The sequence below is a fragment of the Eucalyptus grandis genome, chromosome 6, assembly GCF_016545825.1.
Source record: "Eucalyptus grandis isolate ANBG69807.140 chromosome 6, ASM1654582v1, whole genome shotgun sequence".
Classification (NCBI taxonomy): Eukaryota; Viridiplantae; Streptophyta; class Magnoliopsida; order Myrtales; family Myrtaceae; genus Eucalyptus; species Eucalyptus grandis.
This window is the reverse complement of record NC_052617.1, coordinates 33,360,263-33,378,134: the sequence shown is the minus strand read 5'-3', so window position 1 is coordinate 33,378,134 and position 17,872 is coordinate 33,360,263. Positions and strand designations below refer to the sequence as shown.

The window sequence follows — 17,872 nt, the reverse complement described above, 5'->3', positions numbered from 1 at the left end:
AGAGACTAAAGGAATCCAGACCAGTCGCCATTAGCTTTTCTCGTCAGACCGCGTCCTAAGTTTTAGGTAAAGGATGGCGATATCCGCGGTCCAAAAACGACCCTTCGAAAGTTTGGAAAACGCACACGCACACGCACACGCCATTCATCACACATTACTTTCCCCATTTCTTGGGGCTTTAAGTGTCGAAATGTCTATCGCACGGGTCATACGCATCATTGGAAACGAGCCCTTCGTTACTTGTCCGACTGAGAATGTGACAGCGACAGGAGAACAAAACCCTAGTACAATCTAGGGTTGACGACAGCAAGAAAAATGGATAAAAAAGAAGCTTTGTACATTATGCATGGGAAACACTCGACTAGCCGAGCATATAAAAACTCTGTATTTACGTAGCTCTGCTTCATTAAAGACTCTTCACCCATCGTATCCTCTTTGGTCACTCGTCCTGCCTAACTAAAGAACGGGGAGAGAGAGAGAGAGAGAGGAATTATTGGTTATTAAGTCAAAATTAACGAGGGTTGATGTGATTTTGCATGGCGAGTAGAATCCAATGTAGATCCGAGAGCCGAGCTGATAGGGACGCACACTCGGATCTCAACCGCTCGTTTTCCGTCTGCACGGTGAAGAACTGGGTCATGGCGTATTCGAGCCGGCTCTTAAGTTCCCGGTTCACGACACCCAGCCGGTTCAACTCGTCCGTGAGCTCCTCAAGGTGCTGCTTCTTGCGATAGCGGGACCGGGCCGCCGACTTCCGGTTTGATTCCATCCGCCTCCGCTTCCGATCATCCTCTGCGGAACTGAGGGTCCGGTTCGAGCCCTCTGAGCAAGAGTTATTGGGGCTGACGGGGCTCTCTGACTCGAGGATCGACAGGAGCTCTTCCAGCTCGTCATAAGTGAGGAGCTGGTGGTGAACCGGGTCATCCGAGCAGAACATGGCTAACAGAACCGCTCAAGAATATTGGACCGGAGAGAGGAAAGAGAGGGAAAAGGGAGGGAATGTGGTGTAGGAGCACGGTATTTATAGGAGGGAGGGGAGGGACACATGGGGTCCATCCAAAGGAGAAACTTTTTGATTAATAATTTGTCTAAAAAATTCATCTTTTGGGTGAGATTTTTCCTTTTTCTTTTTCTCTAATTAGGTGTGATTGATCAAGGGATTAATTAAATTACGACTTTTTTTTTTGGGAGGTATTAGGTAGAAATAGTAGTGGGATCACTTTTTCTTCCTCATGCATGGATTTGCAAATTTCCTTTGGCTTTATGTAAAGTAGAAGATGGCGGGAGATGGGACACCCCCCCCCAAAAAAAAAAACCAAAAAAAACAAGGAAAAGATTTCGAGTTTAGCTTAATTACGAAGGATCGGCCAAAGGCATGACACCAACTAATGAGATTAGAGAATAATCAGAAAGATTCAGCCGAAGTCATATGGTATACGCAGGTGAAAAAAGTAGAGAGATAGAGAGAGAGAGAGAGAGAGAGAGAGAGAGAGCATATAAGTTGAGGTACACGGAACTTGTCGGTGCTATTTGCTGTCTAGAGCACAAAGATTTGAGAAAAGGAGGGCTCCCATGTGCAAGACCAAGTTTCAATACCCATTTTTTCCTTCTTCTTTTTTTTTTCTTTTTGAATTTTCCACTGTCTTCTGTGTTACTATGATCGATTCAGTCTAGACTATCGCGCAGAGACTAATCTCATCTGGGGTTTCCTTGTAATCAATAAACTCCATGACCGGGTTGCTTGCCAGCTCCTCTTATCTAGACCAGATTCCGAACGCTTGGCCCCTCGGGTGTGTTTGGGAGAAGGTCTTATACGATAGACTGCCCAAAGAAATTGGTTAATGGAATTTTGAATGGCCCTAGAAATCTATCTACTTAACTATGTTCACTTTGTTTTACTAGAAAAGTGATGAGGGATAGTGAAGGCACTAAATTCACTTATTTTAGGGCAGTCAGTTCCCACATTCAAGGCATCCGCTGGCGTATATGCGAAGATTGACGCTTGGATATGTTACTTAATCTAAAAAGTAAAGCATGCATACATAATTCGAATATACCAATAAAGGTGATACGTGATACTAAACATCATCCTAAAAGAAAATACCATGTGGGCGACTAGGTGAAGACTTTTCGTCAATTCCACTTTAGGCGCGTTATATCCACCAAGAAAACGACTTGACTGATGTATAATTGACACCGCTATTGAAATGGTCCGGTTCGTGCTACATGGGCTAAGACTTTAAAAAAGTACTCTGAGTGACCATATAAGACGGATGACTATTTAAGAGCGCATCAACTTATGAGCCATTCAAAACGGTCTTTTCCAACTAATTGGGAATTAAGATATCACAAACTCCCTCACTTAAAAAAGTGACATCCACTTAAACTCCCTCTATTAGATGTGGAGTTTGGTGGATTCTTGCACCCTTTGCCATCCTAGAGGTCCATTGATGGTTGCACCTTATTCAAGCTCTCTTGCTTCGGCGATTACTCCCTGTCCCCATCGGTTTGAGCATGGACCTAGTCAATAATGATTCAGTCAGTTCCACATGGGCCAAGTCCCCAGAAGAACTATTCTAAGTAACGACCATTTGGGGTTGAATGATAACATATGAATCACTCAATATGACCTCTCTTGGTCGATGTGTGACTTGGCATAGCACTGGAAAGGGCATTTCTTTAGGAACAAGATAAATTTCATAGGTTCTCCACGTGCACTTTCTCCATTGAAGTAGGAGAATGGGAAGATAAGGTGAAATGAAAAGAAAACTCTAAATACTTTATATAACCTTTATTCGATTTGATTCGGCAATAGAGAGATATCTCGAATTCGATCTCTTGCTCTGCGTGTCTGCGGTTCCAATGGCCACACCTGGAAGAGAGTGCAACATGGGAAATTCAACACGGTTGCATTTACTATTGGGTGGTTCTCCCTTAAATAAGGTATTTCCAATGACTAGAGTTCAAAGATTACAATATGAATGAAGTCACTTTCTAGCAAATTTGAAGTGGGCACGTTCTAGTAATAATGATAAAGTGGGGGAGGAAAATTAAATTACGTCGCAAAGATAAAGCTTTTGCTTTATTTAAATTCATGTATACTGGATAGACCATAACCGGTCAAAAGAGAACTTAAAGTGGCGTTTAGCCATCTTAATATGAAAACCGACCGCCGCTTGTGTAATGCCAAACTGCCATATAAAAAAACAAGTAAAGAATCGTATTCACTCAAGCCCACTAGCAATTTTTTTGACTTTTCAACTATGGATATATATTCTGTTAAAAAAAAAAACTATGGATATATATCGTCTATTGATGGCTGCTGAAAATGATGACTTGAAGTAGTTTTCAAACTTATGATTTTTTACTCTAATGTCATATTTTAAATCTGCCGACTAAAGTTTGTTGTTACCTTTATGCAAAAACCAATGGCTGCTACTCATTGTGTGATTCGTCGCTTATCCATGAAGTAATTCGTATCGGTAAGTGTAAACCCACACGGAAAGATGATGGAATAATTTGATATTAAATTATCCCTTTATCTAACAGTTTAAATTTTTCAAAATAGTTGATGCTAGTTCTACAAAACCTCATATGGTATCAGAGTAGCAAGTCATATTATAGATATAAGCCAAAGTCCAGCTTACGTATAAGGAAATTGATTGAATAATTAAATATTAAATCACGCATTCATCTAACAATTTAAACCATGGCGAGTAGCTATTGTTCTCTCTCTCTCTCAGGAACAAGGTCGTACAAGGTCGAGCCTGATGCGGTGTGGCTCTAGAAGTGACCAGGAGGAGGAGGGGTTTTTGGTGTATTTGGGTTGAGACTTTAGAGGCCGGAGGCGTCATTCTGGTGGCGCTAGATACGGTGATGCGTGGTGATGGCATCAGGTGGCACTGCAAGTGTGTTCTTTCGGGCGTTAGCAACTAGCGACACATGCGGTTGACGTTTGATGAAGAAACCCACCAATCAGAGAGGAGCAGCAAATAATAATGTATGCAGCCCCCTCCAAAAAGTAATTTTAGTCCTTCTTTAAGAGATTGAAATGTCGTAATGCCCACCCACAACGCCATAACCTTATGTGTCGGTAAACCAAAAGGCAAAATCTATACATTGCGTGGCAGATTCTTATCGGTGGTTGCATATTGTTAGGAAAGTCTAAACTAGAAGAGATGTCGAATTTGACTATGCGACAGGTGTCGGATACATATTTGTGAAAATGATAGCATTGTATGATACCATATTAGAAAATGCTAACCCAAAAGTTTAAATTAATAGGTGAAAAGAGATCGCATAAATATAAAGAGTATTTAAGACTCGTTGTTAAGTGATGTGAAATAATATTTCAATGCATATCATCAACTCATTGTTATATTCATTTTAGTATATTAATTTTTGTAAATTGATCTTAATATATCTGATACGACTCTATTCCTTAATGGGTATAGTAGCGACGTAGGGACAGAGGAATCAATATGTGTGAATGCAAGAAGGGCAAAAGCTGCAACTTCGTGCTTTTCATTTGCCTCACCACTTCTTGGGAAAGAAAGGGAACACTTCTATTTTTTTGGCACATGGCTATGCGTCCCACTATAGCTCAAAAACCAATAAACTGCAATCCCTGGCAGTTTTCTTAGTTAGCATTTTTGCTTTTCCCTGGATTGGCAGTTAGTTTCAGTTGCTGCATTTTAAGCAATTAAAGCCTAAAAGTGATAGTGGAGGGTAACATGCCAATGCATGCACACGTTCGTTCGTGCTGCTGCTGCCGCTGCTGCTCTTTTTTGGATGCTTTTCTTTGGTCCCTCTGATGATTCAGGGGCTGTCCTGAAACCTAGGCTTTAACACAAGGCTTAGTAGGGTTCATGTGCTGTGAACCTTATTATGTCCGATCATAAGATGCCCTTCCCCTTTTGTCTTGTTTTTATATGCCGTATAGATATTAATAAACCCAGACCCTCAAAAAGTACTATAATGCTCGCAACCACCCCCTGCAGGTGGGTTTTTGTTGGTTTCCCTCCTCGTTTTCATCAGAAAAAAGATTGTAACCCTTATTTTATAATGCCCAAATTATGTCACTGACATTCGAGTGCGTAAACCATGAAATATAGGCTGCAAAAAACCATGGAAAAGAAGACCCTGTTGGCCTTAAGAACGGGAAAAGATTGGAGTGTCAAAATTTTGACATAGAGAGATACATAAGTGTTAAAAGTTACAAAAAGTACACATAAATGCCATTTTTTTTAAAATGGGATACCAAATGCTAGTTATGACGACTTTGGCCGGAAATCCTATGTGGCAATTGGCTCGCAAGAGAGTTGAGTTAACAAATAAGAGACAAAATAACGATGTTTTGCCTCTTATTTGAATTTTAATATAAATGTTAATTACATTATATTTAATACTAAATTAAAGGGGGGGGGGAGGAGTTGTAGAACAGCAAGGGCTATGCAAGCCCTTGTTGTTTTGCCCCACTGTCGCCAACCCCGGCGACGGTTGGGGGAGGGTCGGCCGAGGTCACCAAGCCCTCAACTCTTCTCTCCCTTTTTTTAAACATTTTATTAGTACTATGAATTTAATTTTAGATTTAATTTAATTAATAGTTATATCAAAATTCAAATCTAAGACATAACAACATTGTTTTTGGCTTATATGGCCATGTCAATGTAAAATGATGTCATTTACACTTATCTCACTAAAAAAACGCCACGTCAACATTTTGATTGGATTTTCTCGACGTTGGCACTTAATCGACCTATTTTGCTTTAATTTTGACATTTAAGTGTATCTTTCCAAATTTTAGCACCAAATTGTCCCTCCGTGCAAAGTTTTAACACTCCAAGTATCATTCTCCTTATTAAGAACTTGGTGTGGATTACAAGGATAGCCCTTGACGTTTGTTGTCTTAGTGACATGCCAAAAGAAGTATGGAGATGTAACATTGGTTTGGAAGAATTTTTCGGCCCGCAAGAAAAGAGAACTTTGGCTGTGCATGAAGAGAGGACTGAAAACCCTTGCATAAATGAGGGAGGGGGGGGCGTTCAAGAATATCTGAGGGCTGAAGAGTCACAACAACAATCTCCAGTAAGGATTAAAAGAAGCTATCTCTCTAGCTAAGCGCAGTTGAAAGTGGGAAAGAAAGGGTTAGCCATTTATCAACAAGCAACCAAGAGCATCATGTGCCATCTCTTCTTAGATACTAAAATGATTTATCCATAACTCGTGTTGACTAGTCTCCGCCAATGCTTATAGATCAATCCATCCATGTACATTTCCGCACAAAAAATATTGGGCATGGCCCTCAAAATTCGCTTCGAATGGAGACGTTGAAGAAATCTATTGCATCCGGACCGAATTGAGTGGACCACTCATCCAACCATTAAGAGATGTTGCTTGTCCTCCCCAAAACTATGAGCCCGTTTGGTTTGGCTTTGGGGAAATGTCCTTAAGAAAATGCAAATACCTTTGAGATAAATGAGTTTTCCGAAATGTTAGACTGTTTAGTAAATTATAATTAAAAAATGTTTTAAGGAAATGCAAGACTATTTAGTAAATATATATTTAAAAAGCCCTTTAATGTGACCAAATTAAGTCTTTTAGTTTTAGTATTTTTAAAATTATAAAAAAGAAACAATAACTATATAACCTTTTACATTCTTATGTTGAAAGTAATGTAAAAGATATATATTAGTAAATTTATTTAAAAATTATATTAAAAAATTAATTATAGATTAGATGCAAAGCTCAACTTTTGATTTAGGGTTTGTTTTCAACTTTGAATAATTTTTTTAATTATTGTAGTATTAATCATCTTCGTTAATTAATGATCATTCTAGTGTATTAATAAAAAGTTAGGCTATTGATTGTCAAAAGATAAAAATGACAAAAAGAAAAGAAAAGGTGAACCCAACATTTACAAATGGTTTTTATTATTTTTAAATTAAATAAAAATAAAATCGATGAAACTTCGTTGCCAATCAACGGCGATTGGGGTGTGGGGAAGATGATCGGTTTAAAAAAAAAAGTCAATAGATGAATAGTAGATGTGGACTTGTATTTCCGAAATGCTGAAAATTCAAAATAGTTCCTCACCCTTTTTGGGCTTTTAACTTTTCAAAGCGCCAAGCATTTAGCCAAGGGCCACTCCAGAATCTTTGAACCAAACACCTAAATTTTTTCCCAAAAGAGCCTTTCGAGGGTGAAAGCCTAGGAATCTTTGAACCAAACGGGGCTTATGACCATGCTCAAGCTGCTTGCCCAAAACCATCGGCTCAGCCTTCACCCCTTCTATGCAGTGAACAATCAAAATAAGAGCTCGTAGGGAAGACCGTTATCAAGACACAATATCTTAATATTTCTCTCTTTTAGACTAGGCACCATCTTCACTCTCTGAAGTCAGCATCTCCCCTCATGTGAAGCTCAGTTTAAATGAATAACGACAGCAATATTTGTTGTCTTTTAGCTCAAGAGAAGCTTCACTCCTTACTGGGTATTGCAGCAGGCAAGAGAGGAAAATTCGATAAGTAAACCGATACCTACCTTGCATTACATAACTACCGATCAGAAAACCAATCAAGAGAAGTTTAGCCACAGGCGAAATGCATAGCGACATTGATACTACTTGACCAATATTTGGTCTTCAATTTTTAGAAGACAGCTCACGCTCGGGGGATTACAAAAAACTGTCTTTGCCATGCGCCCAATGAATAATTAAGCCCATTCAACTGAGCTACAAATCAGGGTATAGGGATAGCAAATTACCTTTTTCCCCTTGACATTTAAAACATAGATTGTCCACTGATCTATGACCACACTTACATTTGTTTCCAACACATAACAACTAAAGGGTTTGACCCAAAAAAGAAGAAGTCAATGTTAAAAAAGAAGGGGGGAGGGGAGAGTTGATCAATTAAATTCTAAAAACACCATCTAGCAGTTTCCAACTCTTATATCTCCTACAGATAGGTCCCCTTAAGCTTTTCTTTGCAGATGGGCATTCTTGTCCGATTTTCCTGAATGCTTATAAGTTCACTGGAGGACTTCCCTAAACCCATGACAACTACTTCGTGTCAGGAAAGCCAATATATTGATAGTCCAAGACCAAAGAAAATTTAAGGCATAATCATAACCATTGACTTGTAAGGGAATGGAAAGTGAAATTTCTCACCGTAAAAATCTCATTTTAAGCAAATTCCCACTGCAATTACCTTGAAAAGAAGATCGTAAGCAATGTGTTCCCATGGTAGAGATATAGACATCAAGCAGCATTTTAGGGGTATCATCAGTTCATCATCATGACTAGTGGTAGCTGAGGCTACAGCATATGCATGCTTAGCTGCCACAGATGCCACAGATGCCGCTTTCCGAACGATTGAGCCAATCCCAAATCCTCTGTTAGATACAGAAACTGGTGAAAAGGGGCCCACATCCTCATTGCTTTGATCTGATATTGCAACATCGAGAGTCAGGAATGGATTAACAATACAAACCTAGTCAATCTATTCCTCTTCCCAGTCGATGATTTTTGTTTTCCCTTTTCTGGATAAGCCAATTGAATGAGTCACAACCATGTCGATAAAATGTCGTGTGGAATGTGGTGCATTAAAATCAGATGAAAGAGCAATATATGTAACCACCCCCAACCCTGACACAACACCCCCACCCCCCCAAAAAAAAAAAAAAAAAAACCAAAAAAGAAAATGAAGAAAGAAGACATGAGAAAAGTACTAATATCCCGTTCCATTGATTATACCAAATATCATTCTAGTTACCGATATCGTAGTTATAAAGCTGAAAATTGTTGACCATACTTTAACAAAATGAATTGCAAAATGAAGAAGAAATAGCATTGAAAGTTCTCTTTCTTGTGAATGATGTTTGCGTAACACTCAAATTTGACTCAGCAGATGTATCCAAATAAAATTTCATGAAGACCAGAGAGCACCAATAAATGTGGAGGGTATAACTCCTACCGATAACACCAGAAACAGCAACCTCAACTTCCCCACGTCCTCCAGGTCCTTTCATATAAAGGCGATCTTGTTTACCAAGTGAATGGCCAAGTGACCAGAGGCCCCCAAATTGAGACTTTCCAGCTGAGAGAGAGAGTCATAAAACACACAGTCATCAACATTGTAATAACAAACATAACTGCATGCACAATAACTCAACAGTAAATCATCTACAGCACATATAGCTATTATTTCTAACAAGAAACAAAAGCCATTGTAATAAAATTATCAAATCCTCTCAAGTGTTCTTTGTTTGATGAATAATTATCCTCACCCACATTAATGATTATCTTCAATTGATGAAGAATACAGTGATCCAAGCATGTAATCCTTAAAAGGGCAAGCTTAGTTCAGGGGCTTACGGTTAAAAATGAAATCAGCAAGATTCTGCAGTGTTAGCATGAAATATTTGCCTTCCAAACTCATGGAAAGTTAAAATATTTCATTCTTACTTATGGAGCTCAATATAAATGCACTAATCCCGAAGTAAATTAGTTGGCACCAAATCTCTTGTCAGAGATTAATGTACACTTTAAATGAGACCATACCCCTTAGTAGATCAATTCTCCTGTAGATGGTATTGAGATAAGGCTCATTTTGGAAAGAGGCTATTAGAGAGGGAAAAGGAAGAGGGGATGTACTGCAAGTAACAAGACAGCAATTACAACTATCCCAAACTTGACATGAGCATTTTCCTACACTGTTATGACAATGAGAAAAAACAATCCAAGAAAATTAAGAGTTATACCAGTGAGAAACAATAAATGAAATGATGCAATATCGTACCATTGTATGCTTCTCTAACCATTTGATAGCTGACAAATCCTGAAAAAAGGGTAATCTGAATTCATAAAAACAAGTCAAAAGATGCTGTTTCCAAAAACAGGAACCTTTTCATCAAATGAAACCTACACATAGATTAACCACAAATCACCATTAAACCTTCACCATATCAGTGAATAATTCTTAGCATGTGCAAACAAACTTTCCCATTAACATAACGCAACAAACAATTGGTAGACAGCTTATAGTTGAGTGGTCTGCAAATTATGCATAAAAACCAAAATCTTGAGATAGGCAGCAGTTTAACAGATCAGGTAAACTCAAAATTAACTTATCCTAGACCTCGACCACCGTTTGACAATCAAAGGGGGTTTCTTAAGCATAACTCAACAGTAAAATAAAGGTTACACAAGAACTAGTAACTCTCCCAATCCTAAGGTATATCGAGTGCAGTCATGAGTGCTAAAGAAGAATATGTAATGCCTATTGAACTTCTCATATACAAACACCTAGAATAATATAACTATTAAACAAGAAAAACTGGAAACTTTCTCATTGATAGTATCAAAACAGCAAGTTAAACGGTTAAAAGAGAAGTAGCTCCTCTCTGATCATTATGCATCTTGAGTGATAAAGAAATGCATTTAATGCTTATATACTTCTCTATAATGAAAGACCCCGAGCATATAAAAACTAAACAGGAAAACTGAAAACACTCTCATTGATAATTGGGTCAAATTCCTAAAGAGCTTATAATAGAATATCTTTGTGAAAAAGAAAAAAGAAAAATTGAAATACCATAAAGCAAGTAGAAACTTTCATCCAAAACAAAAATTCTTGTAGTTGATGATCTGATAGAGCCAATTGTTACAGTGAGGATGCATGATGTACAGAGAATGAGGATAAGTGAGATCCCTAAGTGGCAAGGCGCAAACACTAATCTCAAGAACCATAGTTGCACGCATACATGCATGTCAAAAAAACAAAAAGACTTACTCAGCCAAGCAAATGCATCCATGCCTATGAGTATGCATGAGAAGAACTGACAGAGATCTACTACATAATTATGTACACGGACCTTAATGCTCTTGGAGTTGCCAGAACTTGCCTCAGTTCGCAGAGGAGTATCACTACTGGAAATACAATCATTTTGCTCCTTTTGCGTAGGAAATGCTGCTCCATCATGAGCATTTAGTAGAACACAGTAGCAATGGTCTGTTGATGACAAGACCTGCATAGGCAAATGAATGCTGAGATGCTTCAACTGATAGCCACCGACTCAAAATGAAATAGGATATGACAATGTTCTCTGTTTATGTTTCAACCAGTGGGCAAATCTTCTCTTCATGATCTTGAAGAATCAGAGTATCTTTGTTGGCTGCAAAGGCAATATCACCAACAAAGACAATGGAAAATTGCCTAGATGCGAGTCATGGGCCAATCTTTACTTTCACTTCACATAGGTAGGCAGAGGCTTGCATGGTGATAATACAACCACAAAATTATAAAATGAGGAAGGAAGAATGAAACAATATATACAAGACCCCGTAGAGATGCAAAATGTAAAAGCATGTGCTTCCTATGACTCAAGTTTGAGGATACAAGGATGTGATAAGAACTTTTTAGGATCTCATAGAAACTTTGTCAAAAGCTTTGGAACACTATAGGTAAAGGACAATAAAAACATGCATTGAACTCTTCCACCAAGGAACATATAGACATAATATCCACATCATGAAACCTTGTACAACCCTATCATGTAGCAATCAACTTATGCTAAACACAGCAAGACAGATTTGATAGGTCGTTATCCATGATTTCAACTGAACACAAGAATATGGAACTAGAAGCACTTGTTCAAGAATGAGAGTCAAATTATTGCTATAAGAAAAGTGGCCTCTCGTATGAGCAACGTCACAAAACCCGATATAAATATAAATGAAGAAACTTTCACGTTCCTATAAGAAATCAATTCTATTAACTTATCACAACAGCCATGTAGACCATTCTATCATCAAATCAGAAGCATCTCATTTCTTAGCAAAAGAGAGCATAAATATGAAGCTATTATCACCAATGTAATAAGTAATGCATAGATAAAAAAAATTAGAACTGTTACCACTGCATCAAACGTGGAGTCAAAGTCGTCAACAGCAAAACAGATATCTGGATAGGCAGGTGTTGTCTCTACTTCCTAGATATGAGACACGACATCGTCAGATAGCAACTCAATTAAAACAAAAAGGGAATTGTAATATCCTAGAACCATAAGGAGAAAAGGCTGCAATGATCAAGAATCAGTAGCTTGCCTTTTTTGAGTCCAAATGGAAATTGACACGACTAGGAGATGCATAAACAGTTTTCACAACCTGCAGAAAATATCGATCTTCAAATTAGAAAACAGAGAAACCCAAAAAAAAAAAAAAAAAAAAACCACAAATAAGTACTCTTAACATATGGCAAATAACTATTGGCTTGAAAGGGACTTGAATAAAGAAATCAATATTGAACCTATTGGCTTGAAAGGGACTGATTAGGGAAAAACTACAGCCTACAGCAGACTAGCAGCTACAGGCAACAGGTTCTCTCAATCCAAGGAAAAGGATCAGGGTATGCAGAGATCCATAGCTAAACAAAATTTGCAACCCACAATTTCTAGGACACTTAGGTAGCATCCGCACATGATCTTCCGCACATGAAAGTTCCTTGTAAAGGTCAAAAGACTCAAAACAACTTGGAGATGTATGTAAATATGTAATCAAGGGATACATCTTATAACTCTAATTTTTAGGGCATAAATAAGGTTGCAATGAGTACCTTATATATTGGAGACAGTGGTGTATCTTGTCCTGATTGATGGTTCCTGAGGACTTCATGGCTGCAGATAACAATCGAACAGAAACACAGCTTACATTAATTGAGCATTACAGGGAAATAACACTGGGGAAAAAACCAAGCATGACATCTCAAGTATGTAGCTCCAAGCAGCCTGTGCTAACATTAGTATTTACATATATTCCTTATTTGTGGAAGTTTCACTTCAACAACAACAGCCGCCACCATCTGCAAGTGGAGCCGGTAAATAAAAAACATGCATCTTTCAAAGAGGCATGCAGCAACTAAACTCTCCAAGAAGAAATTACAGTTAAGATAACTAATATCTCATTATTTAAAAATATGAACCATAAGGGAGTAATAGGTCCCAACTCCAAACTTATAGCAGGAGAAAAGAAACCGAGATGATAGAGAAAGGGCACATTTTAAACTAATATGGATTGCCTTGTGGTATCTAAATTGGCCTACCCTAGCCTCTCATCACCTCTAATTCACAGATACTTGGAAAAATTAAATTAATTAAGATAAGTTTCGACAATTGCCAACACAATTGATGAATCAAACTATAAATTCTCAAATTCCAGCAAACGGAGTAGGTCAATGTGAAAACTTAATGTAGTTGACTTGCCTGCAAATTGCAACTGTCACAGTAAAGGAGGTGTGCGCAATCAAATTCAAATAAAAGGAGCGCCTCCAGTCCACTTCATCAGAACTATCACCGAGTAACTTATCCAACTGTTTTCAAAAAATAGCAGTATTATTATATCAGTAGAGACTAACAGATCATATCAACTGGAAAGCAAAGTGCATGTAGAATACTGGAAAACAGGTAAGTGAACGATTCAGAGTGGGCATATTTTTTGTGCAGAATTTCCTTTGAAATCTAAAGACAATGAATCAGACCAGATACTTATATTGAGAGGACTACAACAAACAAACGTCTGATTCGAATACACTAGGAGCAGGAAAGAATGACACAAAAAGAAGGCACGTAGTGGTTGAGTCAAATTGTTGTACGTAGCTAGCAAAGTTACTTGTATTTACTATGAGGATACTCCACTCACGAAGTTCACTCTTTAACTTAGTATCTGGTCACGCTAATATTTTGTACAGAGAAGCTTCACAGAAGAGAGCCTAAAAATATTCGTAGGTTGCAGCCAAGTTGACAGTGCACAATCAGGGAAAGAGAAGACAGTAGAATCAGACACAGCTCAAGTTATGTTCCTTCAATGTACAAAAACGACCAATGTACCCTGTATCAGTTGATAAAGCAAAAATTTTCAGTAGTTTCCTCAGTTTCCATATACTTGTGGCTTGCCTCAAATCTTTCCTCAAAATCAAGAGCCAACTCGATCTAGGCCATGTAAAAATGATTAGAACTAGTTAGCTAACTGTCCATAAGGAGAAATTGAGATTTATAATTGCAATCAAACCATTGGAAAAATGTTAAGTATTCCAGGAAATTCAGAAGAGGTTTGGAAAAGTTACAATTCCTATAAAACCTTAGATATGCGCCAATACTAAGCATGTCCATTTGTTCAGTGAGACCTCAGTATGTCATGCTGACATATGTCACAGAAATGGCAAACTACGATAAGTACGTTTCCAAGTATGGTAATAAATCTGAATCATTGTGTGTCTTAAATGAAATCCAGTTAATTTAAGACCATGCACTATATAAGAAATTCTAGAAAAACTAAATCGACAAAAATTTTAAATTAAAACCTCTTTGGGACCAAGTCACCAAGCAAGAGTAATACCTACTGCATCTTCAGTTTACCCTGACAACTATAGCTTAACATGGTCAGGCTTATACTAGTTCCTCGGACTAGAGTTACATCAAACTACATTCTGCAATGATAATATCAATGTTGGCAAAAAGAAGAGATAGATATTTGATCGACAGAAATCAACATTCAATTCATGCAGAGCTAATCTGATTAGAAGGACAGCACAATTGCAAGTGTACCATGCAAATATGACATACCTAGCTCAACCATCATTTATCAAATCAACAGATTAACAAGATCTAATTCCATTGAGATAAGGGACCGTTATATTACTGTTAAAAATAAAGGGCGAGGCATAGAAAAAGGGAGGAAAGCAAAATTGAGTAGAGTATAGTAGCTCAAAAGTATTCTCATGTTCCCTTTTACCTCAGAAGCCCACCTGCGTACGAAGTAGGGAGATACACCATCTGGACTCTCATTCGACGGATCACCGTGTGTCCTCTACAGCAGACAATTCCATGGAGAGCACTTTATTTACCGATGGCAATTAAAAGGTAACACATATAGCATATGTAGATCATGGAATAAAGGCATTGGCTCAAATGGAAGATCCACTATATGGATGATACGCATTCCAGTTGACTGCAGATAAGAAAATAAGGTTACCATTTTTCTGACAAAAAAAAGAAGGTCATCATCCTGCCGCCCCCTTGACTCCTTCCCACGGATAAAATAAAAATCAAAAACATCATGCCAGAACTTTGGATCCATTTCGACATCCGAAGGGTCTTGCTCCTCGACATTCGTCTTCCCTATTAAACTGGAGTGCTTCTTCACCATACTCAACAGTTCATACCTGTAAAACAGTGCCAAAAAAGGCGTCGTAACTCATAAGTTCGTACAGGTACGCGAATGCATGTAGAGTTTTCTACCCGGGGAACAACAATCGCGATGTCTATACCACCGCAAGCTTAAACCGCTCATCCGCAAGAACCCGAATCGCACTAAACCCCTGCTACCACACGCCCATCCATCCATCCATCCCCCGCGGAACTCAGAATTCCAATTGCAAAGCACGAGCAACATCGATTTTTAGCAACAAACGAAAGACTTCCCGATTCAATCCGCGATCCCCCGATCCCGACGCTACCTAGGACTCATCGAAAAACGCGAGAACGTCCAGGCGAACAGAAATAACGGCACTGAGCTCGCGAGCGTAAGCACCTAGTAGGAGTGTCGCCCTCGTCCCCGACCATTTCTCCTCAGATTCGAATCCCTTTCTCTCTTGCTCTCTCTCTCTCTCTCTCTACCTCCGACTCCGGGGCCTTCCTCCGGTCGAATCGACGGCGGAATCGAAAAATTAGGGCTCGCGGCCGGCGAGGGGCTCGAGCTGAGAGCGCGCGCGCGGCGGATCCGCTCCGCGACGGTGGCGACGACTTCTCGACCTCGCTGCTGTGCGTGGAGGAGCGCAGGTGGACATGCCGGGGAGGATTTTATATGGTGCGCCGGAGCTGCGTAAGGAGAACGTACAATCGGTTTGGCGGGAGGACAGGTATCGACGGCCCGGGGTGTTTTCGGTATTTCGCCGCTCCTACCGGTCGTGGTTTGAACGGTTACGGCTCAGCATTTTTCGGGGGCCTGAAGGTCGGATACTAACGTTAGCGTATAAAATCTTATTTTCATTTTCGGGCCTTTGATTATATGATTTTCAATATCTAAAATAGATATTATAAGAGTCCTCACACAGGAATGCTCAGACATATTATGGAATTATATTTTTTAATCTATAACTTAATATTATGTGGAACACCTCGGCCTTTCTTAGGATGAATTATTCATAAAGTACTAAACTTATTGCACTTTTATTAATTTAGTTCTTAACATTTCAATTTTATTAATAAAGTCATAAATCTTTTCATGTTTTACCAATCGTATTAACATTATTAATTAACGTAGATTTTATAGTCATAAGTGAGAATGTGGCTGCCCTCACTTATGGCTAGATTTGAGGGTGGCAATGATCTCGCTTGGCATAGGCAAGCAAGGGAGGGTTTTGATGCTTGCAGGAGGGGCGGCCCTTGTTTGAGGGTGGCAACCTGTGTTATAATTATGGTTAATGGATCAATGAAAGTCGACAAATTAAGATACGTCTTTTTCTGTTCATGTATCAATTAAATTTATGAATTTTCTAGATTTTTCTGTTCACGTATCTATTGAATTCATGAATTTCTTAGATTCACGTATCTTTTAATTCATATATTTATTGAGTTCACGAATCTCTTGAATTCACGCATCTCTTGATTCATGAATTTCTTAGATACATGCGTTTATTTAATTAATATATCTATTTTATACATGAACTTTGAAGCTCTATAAATAGATAGAAGCATAGAGCTTCATTAGGGTTTTTCGACTCGATTCCAAAAGAAATTTGAAATACTACTATACTCTTCTGATTTTTTTTTTCGGTGTGTTGGTTCAATTGAACGGTTCGACTGAGTTTTGTTTGCATAGTGCTAATCCAAACAGGTTCGAGGTGTTATATCTTAGGAGGCATAATTCGTGAATGCACCATTAACATGAATTAATCGCCTTAAGGAGATTCGGATATCCGTACCTCACCTCCATTTCATTGATATTCTAATTACAATAAATAGTTTGCTTCCTCTGGATTATATTCCAACAACCTTTGGTAGCCATTGATGAAGGAAGGGAAGAAAGGAAAAAGAAAAAGAAAAGTAAAAAGGGAAAAAAAAGAAATGAAAAAAGGAAAAAAAAATTGTTCATGTCAATGCCAACTATCTCATGTAGGACGCCTAACATCGACATTGGCGATTTCTGATCAAAATTGACTAAGTTCAATTAGTATAATTAAAAAGTTTAGGACTGAATTGATAAAAGTACAATAAATCTATGACTTTTTCGGACAATTTTCCTTGTAATTTTGATTGTTTTAGAGACGTAATCAATGAAATTCCTTTATCATCATGACTTCATGTGGCACGTCTATTTGTATTTTGAAAATATGCCGCGTCTTATGAAAATATGCAGGAGTCCTAATTTGCAACGTTTATACACGTGCAAATTGACAAATGATGCGTAATTTGACGATACATGCTTAGGTTTGAAATTGAGGGAGCCACGTTATTATTGCTCGATCTAGTTAGACTAGGATATTTTTGTCCTTCTGGCCTCATATTATGAGGTGCTTGAAAGTTGATAATATTTCTAGGGAGCACGGCCACAATATATTTTTTGAAAAATATATTAATAATTCATGGCATGCAATAGATTTTATAATGTAAATATTTAAACAAGCAGAATAACGGTCTAAATAAAATAATCACATCTCTTAGGCTTGTCTTAGCGGAATAAAATCACATTTTTGTATTTTGTTTCAAAGGGTTAATTTAAGCATTATGACGATCTATCTATTCATATAAACCTAAACCAACAGAGTAACGACTTATTTGCATAACAATTTCAGCATATCTCTAACATTATAACGAG

General features: G+C 38.2%; 2 protein-coding genes across 5 annotated transcripts; both read right to left on the bottom strand.

The window, feature by feature from the left end:
• Positions 1 to 248: 248 nt before the first annotated feature.
• On the bottom strand, positions 249 to 979 carry LOC104451825 (basic leucine zipper 4). Its single transcript, XM_010066404.3, has one exon. The coding sequence runs from the start codon at positions 935 to 937 to the stop codon at positions 512 to 514; it is 426 nt and encodes a 141-aa protein (XP_010064706.2). The 5' UTR covers positions 938 to 979; the 3' UTR covers positions 249 to 511.
• A 6,696-nt stretch (positions 980 to 7,675) lies between these two features.
• Positions 7,676 to 15,884, bottom strand: LOC104449245 (uncharacterized protein KIAA0930 homolog). Of its 4 annotated transcripts, XM_010063335.3 has the most exons (13): positions 15,587 to 15,884; positions 15,029 to 15,218; positions 14,789 to 14,863; positions 13,261 to 13,367; positions 12,615 to 12,675; positions 12,107 to 12,166; positions 11,917 to 11,991; positions 10,876 to 11,028; positions 9,801 to 9,855; positions 8,976 to 9,098; positions 8,493 to 8,541; positions 8,211 to 8,394; positions 7,676 to 8,047 (listed from the first exon to the last, which is right to left on the bottom strand). In XM_010063335.3, exons 1-13 carry the CDS (start codon positions 15,616 to 15,618, stop codon positions 8,024 to 8,026), a joined length of 1,188 nt encoding a protein of 395 aa, XP_010061637.2. In that variant the 5' UTR covers positions 15,619 to 15,884; the 3' UTR covers positions 7,676 to 8,023. The 4 variants fall into 4 exon arrangements, with proteins under 4 accessions (XP_010061637.2, XP_010061638.2, XP_010061640.1 ...); XM_010063336.3 differs by lacking the exon at positions 8,493 to 8,541 and having other exon boundaries at positions 7,676 to 8,062; positions 8,211 to 8,446; positions 15,587 to 15,883; XM_010063338.3 differs by lacking the exon at positions 8,493 to 8,541 and having other exon boundaries at positions 8,211 to 8,446; positions 10,906 to 11,028; positions 15,587 to 15,883.
• Positions 15,885 to 17,872: the final 1,988 nt, after the last annotated feature.

Coding starts and splice junctions, on each gene's coding strand:
- LOC104451825 (XM_010066404.3), bottom strand. CDS start 937: ATGTTCTGCTCGGATGACCCGGTTCACCACCAGCTCCTCACTTATGAC.
- LOC104449245 (XM_010063334.3), bottom strand. CDS start 15,618: ATGGTCGGGGACGAGGGCGACACTCCTACTAG. Junction 9,099..9,800: donor GGTTAGAGAAGCATACAATG/GTACGATATTGC, acceptor TCTCTCTCTCAG/CTGGAAAGTCTCAATTTGGG. Junction 8,447..8,975: donor TGCTGTTTCTGGTGTTATCG/GTAGGAGTTATA, acceptor TTGCAATATCAG/ATCAAAGCAATGAGGATGTG.